Source organism: Lissotriton vulgaris, chromosome 1_1 (assembly GCF_964263255.1).
Source record: "Lissotriton vulgaris chromosome 1_1, aLisVul1.2, whole genome shotgun sequence".
Taxonomy (NCBI): domain Eukaryota; kingdom Metazoa; phylum Chordata; class Amphibia; order Caudata; family Salamandridae; genus Lissotriton; species Lissotriton vulgaris.
The window spans coordinates 26,199,017-26,211,203 of record NC_141685.1 but is presented as its reverse complement, the minus strand read 5'-3'; the positions used below and the strand labels follow the sequence as shown (position 1 = coordinate 26,211,203).

At 42.4% G+C, this 12,187-nt stretch overlaps 1 protein-coding gene across 1 annotated transcript in view; it reads right to left on the bottom strand.

Annotated features, from left to right (window-relative positions):
• Window positions 1-3,942: 3,942 nt before the first annotated feature.
• LOC147737028 (uncharacterized) overlaps window positions 3,943-12,187 on the bottom strand; it is a 63,157-nt gene continuing 54,912 nt past the window's right edge. Inside the window, exons 3-4 of the mRNA XM_086934278.1 lie at window positions 7,532-7,700; window positions 3,943-7,382 (exon numbers count right to left, since the gene is read on the bottom strand). Of these exons, the coding sequence (XP_086790404.1) occupies window positions 4,850-6,397 (1,548 nt within the window). The 5' untranslated portion in view covers window positions 6,398-7,382; window positions 7,532-7,700 and the 3' untranslated portion in view covers window positions 3,943-4,849. The remainder of the gene's footprint in view (window positions 7,383-7,531; window positions 7,701-12,187) is intronic.

The following is a 12,187-nucleotide window of genomic DNA, read 5'->3' as shown; positions in this document are numbered from 1 at the left end:
TACCCAGGGCTTTTGCGGTCTCCGTATCTTTCTTGATACCCTGCAGTATCTCATCAATATGCTCCCCAAAGCAGCTCTCCGCCAAACAGCATGTCCAGTACTTTGGCTTGTACCTCCGGACGGAAAGATGTAGCTTTCAGCCATCCCTGGCGCCTAAGGATCGCTGACCCCGCCAGCTGCCGAAATCCTGTTGAGGCGATATCCATCGCCACGTCAATCATTTCCGAGGCGGACCGCTCTCCCTCAAGGAGGATCTTCTTCACCTCTTCTTTCTTCTCCTATGGCAGTGTGCCTAGATATGGGGCAACATCTGCCCACATCTGGCGATTGTAACGCCCTAAGAGCGCTAACTATTTTGCCGCCCTGACAGTAAGGACTGACATCGACGAGAATCTCTTCCCGATGTTATCCAGTTTACGGCCTTCCTTATCCGGAGGCGCAGTCAGCGCCGCAGATGGTTGTTGGATTTCCACTGAGCGGCCTGGGTAATAACGGAGTCCGGTTGGGTATGGCCTGTAAGGCATGCCGGAGACGTGTTCGGGGCCTTATACTTCTTATCAAGCCTGCTCGGCACTGGTAGTAAAGATGAGGGGTTTTTCATTATTTTTACCTCCTGGTCCCAGATGTGTTCGATAATAGGGATTGACCGAACCGTCTTCTTGAATGGCTCTTTAAAATCATATAGTAAGCAATCCTGAGGTTGTGTGGTCATCTCTATTTTAAACCTTGCTGCTGCCCTCTCTACAACATTATGAAACCCCCCAATATCTTCTGGGGGTGAATCCGCCTGTGCCTGGTCTGGTCTGGGGATGCCGGATGTTCAATGACATAGTCATTCCACTCGTCATCCTGTATTTCTCCCTCCTCCTGTTAACCTTCTTCATCTTTTCCTACTGCTTCCTCTTCTTCTTCATCAGAAGACGGTAGAGGAGGCAAAGTCACAGGATCCGGACGAATGACCAGTGGTGGTGGTCTAGGGAGAGGAGGAGGAGCTGGTGTCACAAGATGTGGAGGCACTACCAAAGGAGGTGGAAACCGCTGCTTGTAGTCCGCTATGAGGAATTGGAGGTCCGTGACTATTGAGGCCGGGAGGCACACCATAGGTTGTGAAGGAGGAGGCGGTTGATATTCCTCCTGGTATGGCACTTCTGCCTGACCCAGGTCTTCGCAATCCTAACTCTCATGGACCTTGACATTGAGCTGTGATGGACTTGTTGCAGTGTGGAACATGGCACCATCATCAGAATCTTCAGTCTCCAGTAAGCGGACCGGTGGCAGTGACTGGACCTTGCTAGGAGACTTAGTCTCTGGCGTCAGCCTACGCGTTGACATCCTGAAGTGTGTATAAGTATACTTCAGCTTAGGAGAGCAGTGGGATGCTGACCGCCACAGCAGGCATCTCTGTCATCTTTGTCGACGACGGCGTCGTCAACGGTAGCGTCGTTGACGGTGGTTTCTTCGTTGGCGTCGACGCTGAAGCTGTCCTCGATGGCTTCGTCGACGATCTCGTTGTCGATGGCCTCATCGACGCTGGTGTCGACGTCGATGGCTTCGTCGATGGCTTCGTCGACGAGGTTATCGTCGACGTCGATGGAGCCTTCGTCGAAGAAGATGGCTTCGACTTCGTCGACGCGGATGCTTTCGTCGACGGAGGAGTCGTCAACGCTTTTTTGACAGGAATTATAGACGTAATAGACCTGCCCGTCGACGACGATGTTGAGGTAGTTGTCGACAAGGTAGTGAAGGCTGATGCTGTCGACGTAGAGATGGTTACTGACGACGCTGTCACAGGCATGGCAGAAGACACCAGCACAGGCTTCTTGAAGGAGGCTTCCTGAAGAGAAGTCTTAACTGTCATGGCTTTTGGACGACCCTCTGAAGACTTTGGCGTCTTCTTTTGAGGTGGCATATCAGACGGACCTGGAGATGTCTGTCTTGGCCTTTTGGCAGAGGAGTGTGAGCTCCTGAAGGAACACTTGCTCTCACCTGAAGAGACTGTTTGATCCTTGTCCTTTAGTCTCTGAAGACACAGAAGCAAGCGTCCCTCTCTGTCTTTTAAAGTCTTGATAGAGAAAGTGCGGCAGACCTTACAATCCTTGGCAGAATGTTCAGGGTAGAGACAGTAGAGGCTGTCTTCATGCTTATCATCTACATGCAGTCTCAGTTTACTACACAAGGCACAGGGTCTAAAGAGCCCTTTTTTAGGAGTGGTAGACATAGTCGCTCTAGCACTCCTCCACAAGAGTAATATTGAAGAGAAAAATATGGAACAAATCCAGAAATACCAGAAATCTGAGCAGAGCTCAGTGGAGACTCCCTTAGCACGACGTGCGCAAGAAAATCTGAGGGACTAGGGCTCCTTCCAGGAAGGTTCTAGAGGGTGGTAGTAGCTGATTGGCTCCTGGCCAAAGTTTGGTCCTTTTTATAAAAGGACTTGGATAGGTTACTTATGTTAGGCCTTTGGCCTACTAGTATGTATATGTCTATATGACATTACTGTTATTATGTACCGGGGACTCCCACCCCGACGACGGGGAATGATTCAGGCATGTGAATCTATGAAAGATACCATAATACTGGATAAAGGGACTATTTAATATAAATTATGTCTTCTAAAAATAGCCTCTGCTTAACCTGTATTGTACAAAAGTATTTACAGCCCCGTTTCTGTGTACAAAATGTGGATCGGACAGTTTTATCATCATATCACTTTCATCTTGAGCACTGCGCAGTCATCACTCAACAATTTATATATACACTTGCTGCTGGGAATACAATTAGAATTTTTGAAAATGAAAAGGCCTCATCTAAATTCTAATCATGATAAAAATGGTGAATTAATATCTGCCCAGGGCCTGCATATGTGATACAGACCTCTGAGATAATGAACTCATAGACCTCTATAGTTGTTCCCAGTGCGCATGGGAAGTGCTTCTATGCGTCTACACTTGTCACTTCTGTAGCAGAATGATGTTGACACTGAGCTGCATGATGTCTCCTACTCTGCTTTATAGTTGGAGGACCCAGTCTGGTGTGTGGGGAATATTCACAAGGTGAGGAATCTGCAGGTAAAGGAGTATCCACCAGAAAGAGCGTTACCAAACACAAGTGACTGGTGTGTTAAGATTTCTTGCTGTTGTATATTATCTCATTTTGGGTGGTGAACTCCGCTGGCGGAGTTTTCTGTACTCCGCGGAGCTCGCGTAGTTCCTAAAAACTCAGGTTGTTTCTACGCTTGCGCTCTTCAACGCCATGTGCCGGAGCGAGGAAATTCCACCTCATGATGAGATTTTTCCTTGCTCGCGCTCGCCAAGGTCAAGTTGGCGAGTAAAATCAACCTCCTGGTGAGATTTCTCAAAGCGGGTCGTCTGATTTCTCAATGCAAGTGGTGGTCGCGGCAGGTCACAACCACTCGCATTGAGAAACCTTCCTTCGCATTGTATTGTATTGGTATTGTATTGTATTTATTATTTGTAACGCGCAACTGTCACCCTACGGGTATCCTGGCGCCCAAACAGGAAGTAGTCAGATGGTACTACAATACACTAGCTGTCAAGACATATAGAACAGCCACCGGATCTATTAGATAAAGTCACGGGGATTAGACTTTGGCGAATAGGCATTGACAAAGCTGCCGCTTGAGTAGAAGCAGCTGCACCCTCTTCTGCTGCACATGGTGCCTTTCGCGATTATTTTTATAGGGCGGGACAAACACCAGGAGATCAAAATCGCCACGAACAGCATGACCCTTACGCACTCCGCTGCTTGCGGAACTCTGCGTAGACCGCGTAGAGTTTTTTTGTCACTTCGCGGAGTTCTTCATTGAGGAACTCCGCTAATCCTTAATCTTATTATGAAAATATAGATATCAGTCAAATGTTAAGAAACAAGGGTGAGTAGAAACCTTTGGGTGGAGTAAAATTTAAGACATTAATATTGTGATTTTTTGGGCAATTAGTTGATTTTTGCAAGCACTAACACTTCTCTGTGTCAAGTAAAGACCATGATGAGTTTTGCAACTTTCAGGTACTCAAATTGTGGATTTTGTTGCAATTAAAAAAAATTCCAGGCCTGAAATTTCTTTGGAGGTTGCATGCGGGCAGCCTAAGTTATCCTGCAAGAGTTTCTTGATGAATCCTATTGCAACTACTATATGTGCTCTCTCATGTAAAGTCAGGTTGTTAAAAGCTTTTCTGCAACTCAAGATACGCCTTACTTTTCACCTGGTGTGGATGCATTTCTCATGTTTAGTGAAATCTCCTTTCTGAGTATAACGTTTCTGGCTTTCCCCTCCTGTATAAGGCTTTAGTCCAGTGTGAATTCTCTCATATGAAGTGACATTGTATTCAAGACTAAACCTTATCTGACATTCAGAACACACATAAGGCTTTTTTCTCCCGTTTGAGTTCGCTCATGACAAGTGAGAAGTAATTTGTAGCCAAATCTTTGCTTGAATTGAGCACTCATAAGGTTTTCCCCCAGTATGGGGTCTATCATGAAGCAGACAGTCTTTCAGATTCAACCTTTTATGGCATAAGGATTTTCTCCAGTGTGGAGTTTCTCATGGTGAGATAGAGTTTTTCTCTGCAGCTTTTCTGGCATTCAGAGCACTCATAAGGTTTTTCATCAGTATGGAGTCGCTTATGGTTAGTGAGGCTGTGCCAATCAAATAGGAATTTCTGGCATTCACCGCATTGGTAATGTTTTTCCCCTCTGTGTGTCTGCTCATGTAGAGTGAGGCTGCGTTTAAAATTGATGTTTTTCTGGCATTCGGAGCACTGAATTATTTTGATGGTGTGTTTTCTTATGGCGCTTGTAACCATCTCTACCTCTGAATCTTTTCTGACATTTAGAGCACTGATAATTTTTTTTCTCCAGTGTGGATTCTCCCATGTTCAGTGAGATGAGATTTATGGCTGAAACATTTCTGGCATTCAGAGCACCGATAAGGTTTATACCCAGTGTGGGTTCTTCCATGCTGAGTGAGACTGCTTTTGTCACTGAAACATTTCTGGCATTCAGAGCACTGATAAGGTTTTTCCCCAGTGTGGGTTCTTATATGCTGAGTAAGATTGCTTTTTACACTGAAACATTTGTGGCATTCCGAGCACTGATAAGGTTTTTCCCCAGTGTGGGTTCTTATATGCTGAGTGAGTCTTATTTTGCCACTGAAACATCTCTGGCATTCAGAGCACTGATAAGGTTTTTCCCCAGTGTGGACTCTCACATGTGCAGTTAGAACTGATTTAAGTCTGAAATCTTTTGGGCATTCAGAGCACTGATAAGGTTTTTCCCCAGTGTGGGTTCTTATATGCTGAGTGAGACTGGATTTGTTTATGAAACATTTCTGACATTCAGAGCATGAATAAGGTTGTTCCCCTGTGTGGGTTATTGTATGTTGAGAAAGACTTCTTCTGTCTCGGAAATTTTTCTGGCATTCAGAGCACTGAAAAGGTTTTTCCCCAGAATGGGTTATTGCATGTCGAGAAAGACTTTGTTTGTTACAAAACCTTTCCTGGCAATCAGAGCACTGATAAGGTTTTACCCCAGTGTGGAATCTCAAATGTGCAGTTAGAAGTGATTTAAGTTTGAAATGTTTTGGGCATTCAGAGCACTGATAAGGGTTTTCCCCTGTGTGGGTTCTTATATGTTCAGTGAGTCTGATTTTGTAACTGAAACATTTCTGGCATTCAGAGCACTGAAAAGGTTTATACCCAGTGTGGGTTTTTGTATGCCGAATGAGCCTGCTTAGGTCAATGAAACATTTCTTGCATTCAGAGCACTGAAAAGATTTTTCCCCAGTGTGGGTTCTTATATGTTCAGTGAGTCTGATTTTGTAACTGAAACATTTCTGGCATTCAGAGCACTGAAAAGGTTTTTCCCCAGTGTGGGTTCTTATATGCCGAGTGAGACAGCTTTGGTCATTGAAACATTTCTTGCATTCAGAGCACTGGTAAGGTTTTTCCCCAGTGTGGGTCCTTGTATGTTGAGTGAGTCCTCTTTGGTCACTGAAATATTTCTGGCATTCAGCGCACTGATAAGGTTTTTCCACAGAATGGGTTAATGCATGTCGAGATAGGCTCGTTTTGTTACAAAACCTTTTCTGGCATTCAGAGCACTGATAAGGTTTTTCCCCAGAGTGGATTCTCAAATGTTCAGTGAGATAAGATTTACGGTAGAAACCTTTTTGGCATTCAGCACACTGGTAAGGTTTTTCCACAGAGTGGGTTAATGCATGTCGATATAGACTCGCTTTGACACTAAACCTTTTCTGGCATTCAGAGCACTGATAAGGTTTTTCCCCAGTGTGGATTCTCATATGCTTAGTGAGATAAGATTTACGCCTGAAACTTTTTTGGCATACTTTGCACTGAAAGTGGTTTTCCTCAGTGTGCATTCTGTCAAATTCTGTGAGATGAGATTAATGGCTGTGTCTTTTTTGGCACATGTAACTTTTTTCCCCAACTTAGGTTATTTTGCTTTGATTGAGGCGGTTTTAAACACTGAATTTGTTCTCACAGTCCGTGTTTTTATAAGGTGTATACCTAGAGTTAATATCTCTACATTTAGTTTTCTCTTGCTTATATGCCACGGTAAGAGTGAACCCGATTTTAGAGTCAGGCTTGTTTAGATAATGTTCAGCATTTATCTCTAAAAGAAATGGTCTGTAATATTCTTAACACTTGAATTGAGCAAAATATGTCTGGAAGCAGCCCTGTGACACCTGTTGAAATGTTTCAAGCAGATAATAGTCTTTAGATTATAGCCTCTCCGGCAGCAACTTATTTTGTGACTGAAGATTTTCTCAAATCTATTTGTATAGGTTCTTAACAATGCAGTGATAAGGTGTTAGTCTGATATTTAATAATTAAACTGATAAGTACATTTTTGCACTGACAGAATGGCAGTAACTGAGGGCGTTAGAACGTGCACAGTACTATTGTGGATCACCAGTCGCAGAACATCGGTTCCATTTACCCTTTCTTTGTTTGGTGTAAGGTTAAGATTTGTAGTTCTGAAGAAGAGGATGTATTTCATTACCTATAGCCAACTGTGCTCATTTAATCGATTTTTATCTTTAACAGTTTTACATATCACTCATTCACAGCAGATAATGTTAAGGCGATTTACATAGAATTACAGAACAGTACACAATAAAAAGGAAACAATCTGAGATGGTTATGAACACAATAAAGTGGTGTATTTGTAAGGTTTTCGCAAGAGTGAGCAGGGTGGGTCGTGGTCTTCTACGCAGAGGCAGATAGTCTCAAACTTGTGTAACTGGTTAAAAACTGTTGTTGAAGAAAGGTGATTTTCCAATCTTTCGGTTGTTAACATGTCAGCTTCGAAGTCTTCTCTCAGGATCTTTTTTTTTTGATGGTCTGCAGAAGAAACCTTTTGTTATAACTTTCTCTTATGCAGTGTGTGCTTCCTCTCTGGGATTACGTGATGTTTTAGATGAACATTATTCTGTGCACAGATATGGCTTTACTCTGGGTTAATGAACTGCTAAATTAGAGACTTCACTTACATTATAGTACTTTCCTCAGCTCCCACTTCCTTGCCACACCTAGATTTTGGAAATTGTTTAAACGTAGAATGCTGGATGTCCTTCAGTTTTTCAAAATAATCCTTCTTATGGCACTGACTTCAGTTGCCTGGTGCTAAATCTTGCTTTCTTCGTCAGTAATTTCAATCACCTATAGTATTAAAATTAAATAGTTAATACATGAAAATTTCCCAAAATATAATTTACAAGCCAAATCAATGCAGAGTTGCAGAATTTTGAAAATGTTGAGCTGTTTTTCAGACAGAGCAGAGTGTAGAATGGTAGCCTGAGAGTGCTTGGATGTAGGAGTGAGGATTTATAGAATTTCAACATTTTATTAAGCTCACAAAGGATACATGCACCCTATGGACTTGTAACATAGAATCCCAAAGGCAGAATTTAAAGTCATATGCACTGGCACCAAACAGATATTTAAAAAAGGATACTATTAATTAATTTTTAATGTACATTTCTGGGACGGGAATTTCCCCAACATGGACAACAGGCATTTTCCCCTGCCCCGAGTTACCACCTACTTGTATCTGGTATCCTGACTTTTGAGCTCTGGCCTCTGCCGCACGCAAATCTATTGTGTGCTGCGAGGACTATGCCTAGACATATCCATTAACTATGGTCCAAAGTATGAATCAAGGGCAATTAAATTAAGGAGTACTTTCATGTGTTCATTTTATTCCACCTGATTATTAGTTGTTAGGCGTTTCTGCACCTGGATTTACCGGGTGCATAAAAACAGGACACCATTTTTTTCCAGATAGAAAAATTGGACTGAAAAGACCCACAAGACTCTGGGTGCAGCAGAAGCAGCCAAGACTTATGCTGTTTTTTTACTAACTGGGGGAACACACACAATTCTTCCCTCTGTTAGAAAATGCTTTCCTCTTCTCTCCCCTGCTTCACCCATCTCCCCCAACCAACCACATGCAAATATCGACCACCTGCTTAAAACAAGTGGTAAATAAAAGCAGAAAAACACTATGAAATAGTGAATGGCATGTGGTTTGACAGGCAGAAGAATCTGTTCCTCGTGGCAACTCCCCAGTACATGGCGTCAAACTTGTAACTGCACGTTACTGGGAAAATCTACCACAAAACCATTACATGAAATTTTTCTGCCACCCCAGTACTGTGCAACTTCTAACAAGGGGTTATGATAGGTCACGGACCGCTCCTTTGACCTGGAGGGTCACACCAAGCTTGCCCTTATTTAAGGCATAGGACTGTCCTGGGTTTAACAGCTAGAGCGATGGTGGCAATGCACCCTGTTGTAAGGATCAATAGCCTGATGAGATCTTTGCATCATGGTCAGTGGAGTGGCTTCCTACTGACACACACATGTAATGCTCCATTACTATGCCTGTGCCCAGACTTTGTGCTAACATCAAGGGCGTGTTTAGGGTGTTGGTGTGCGTAGAATAAATGCAATGTGAGAGTGTCACAGAGTAAACAGCATCTCCTGCCTGCCAGTTGTGTATGCAAGTGGGACCATCTATCCCTTTTTCATACCCTAGTTCAAAGTCCTCTGTTACCAAGGAATAAAGTGCTCTGAAAAGTACTCAGGTGCCTGCTGTGCCACCAGGGATGGTGTCAGCCTGACAGCCTATCTAAGTTGAGGGGACATCACCTGCAGGCTGAATTACTTAATGGAGAAGCTGTGTACCTGTCCTGAAGAGTCATGAGGGACTACAACTACTCCAGTGTCGAACACCCTGTCTGAGCTTACGCCTGTGGACCAGCCGTCCACAGAGTGGGCTCAATTGCTGACGGTCGGGCCTCCAGCGGGGCTGCACTTACCGAAAGGCCAGGTGTGACTGCTACCTTGGGACTGCTGATCTTCAGGCAAAGGCAAAGAAAAGACAGAGTGGGTGCCCTACTATATGCAGCCCTACATCCAGGACAAAAGCGCTCCACAAAAGCCTGCTGGTGGTTCACTGCTCTCTCGAGTGTTCAGGCGAGCCATTCAAGTACCAGGAAACATGGAACGCAGTGTCACTTGCAATGCTTTGCAAAAAAGGTTCTTTCCGAGGTCAACAAAGATTGGAGTGATATTGTTTGTATTTGCAGTGATTCAGCTACGTATATGAAAATGTTGTGTGATGACCTGTCAAAATTGATACCCGAGCTGAAGTGATTTCCTGTAGGAGATCCTTGCCATTTGTTAGATGAAATGCTGAAAGCATCTTTACAATCTTCAGAGTTAATGAGGGATGCTATTGACTTTTTAGTCTATTCTGGTGCACTGTTTTCCTATGCACACGAACTAAAAAACAAATATTTATAATTTTGTGCTTTGTGAGGCGTCAAAGAAAGAGTCATCTGAACTGTGTCCCTTAGCTGATGGTTCTCTGTCCAAAGGGCTATGAATGCTTTATTATCCATGTGGCAACCGTTTACAGAATTTTTGCTGAGTGATGATGCCAAAGGCGAGAAATGTGAGGATCGTTGGTCGCATATTGATAGTGATGTGAAAAAAGTACACTTTTTTTTACAGGAAAACGTAACTGCTGTAGTGGACATAATAAAAAACTAGAGTCTGAAAAAACCCTTGTCTGCCAAGTGTTCAGCATAATTGGTATAGATGTGAATCATCACCTTGAGAGTAGGCTGGGCGACACCTTTAGTGACTTTGGCACTGCAACATGTTCCATGTTGAGTACTGTCACTTGGTAAGCAAAGCAATGTTGAAGAGCAATTCAGGAATGTTTATTTTACAATGTATGAGACCATGTTCTATCAGTGCAGAAAGCAAGCAATAATAAAAGCAAAATGTTCCATAAACACCGGAAAAACACTTGTTCTGTTGTTTTTAGTGGCGCAAAATGTGTAACCACTGATAACAACTGTTTTTTAAGGTATTGAAATCACTTTAAAACACTGAAAAAACCCCACCAGAATTTACCAAAAATAGAAACTGAAAACAGCAAAGCATTACAGTAAACATTACTGAAGTAGGCCCACACAACCACAAATGATGGGACAGGTGATATTTATTAGCCATTAGTCACAGGAGCTCCCAGGAACTGACAAACAGAAAACCTAGGACAGTATTCAAAGCTAAACATTCTGTAACGATAGGAATGAAGATGACCAGGTAATGTTCTAAGAAACCATAGACATAGAAGACGGAAACTAGATTACTACAATATTTCCCTTCTTTCACAAAAATCAAAACCTAAAAATTAAAAGATGAAATAAAAAACATAAGGAAGAAACCACAGAAATAAGATAGAGAAAATTAGAAGAATAAAACATTATAAAGAAAAGAAGAAGAATCATATAGCATATGCATTTTAAAGTTTCAATAAAAACTAATTACATCCCAAACCTATGTGGCATTTGCATTAAGAAATTACATTCAAAAACTACATAGCATTCCAACCACATAGCATTCCAAAACTACAAGTCCATAGGTTTAGGAGAGACCCTAATCCTACTGCTCCTCCTAGGAGGAACATAAACCAACTTAGAATCATTTTTACCAACAATTTCAACTTCTGTATTTTTCCCTCTGGCGGCACATTCCAGCTGAGAAACAACCTTCTGGGGCAATTTATAGACACAAGCAAGATTCCACCAGTTTTTGCCATTAACTCTCACTGCAAATTTTGTAACAGCATCAACTTGAACTGGTGAACCAAATTTAGATAGGCCTTTAGGAACATTATGTGGTGATTTGATCTTAACCCTGTCACCAACCTTTATGTTGGACACAAAGTCTCTCTGAAAGATTGTTTTTTGATGACTTTTAACAACTTGTCCTGCTTGAAGCTTAGTTACATTTATATCAGTATGAGATTGATTATTTGTTAAAGAACTCTCCTGTGTTGACTTATTCTGTAAAGATGAACCCCATTCTTTCATCCAAGCTGGACACAGATGGAATGAACCCTCTCTTCCTCTTAACAGTTTGAACGGACTTGAACCAGTGGTTGCATTCGGAGTTGTTCTGTGTGCCCATAACATACTTTGGACAGCATCCTTAATGTTTAAATCAGAAGAGACTGCCCATTGTATACACTCCACCAAAATACGGTTATTCCTCTCAATAAAGCCATTTGCTTGTGGATGATAAAGAGCCACCCTCTTGTGAACAATACCCGATTGAGACAAGAAGACAGACATTTCCTTTGAAGTAAACTGAACTCCATTATCCGAAACGATCTCTTTCAGAAAAACCCTCTCTGGCAAATAGACTTTGAAAGAATTTGATAACCTCATTAGAATTAGGATCAGACATGAAATGGACCTCCCACCATTTGCTAAAGTAGTCGGCCACAACCAATTCAAATTTACATTTGTTAGGTAAAATGTTGAATGGACCCACAAAATCCAACGCCAATTTCAACCATGGACCATCAGGCAAAGCCACATGTTGAATCGGTGGGGAAACAATCTTAACTACTTTATCACTCGAATTGCAGATTAAACAATCTTCTACAATAGTAGTGATCTGTTGGTCCATAGAGGGCCACCAGTAAAAATTACGAATTCTTTTCTTTGTGTTAGTCTGCCACAAATGTCCTTCATGTCCAAAGTTAATTAAAGCAGACCTTAGTTTCTCTGGAGGTACACATTTCTCACCCCTCATAATCATACCGCCACCTTCAACAGTTAACTCAT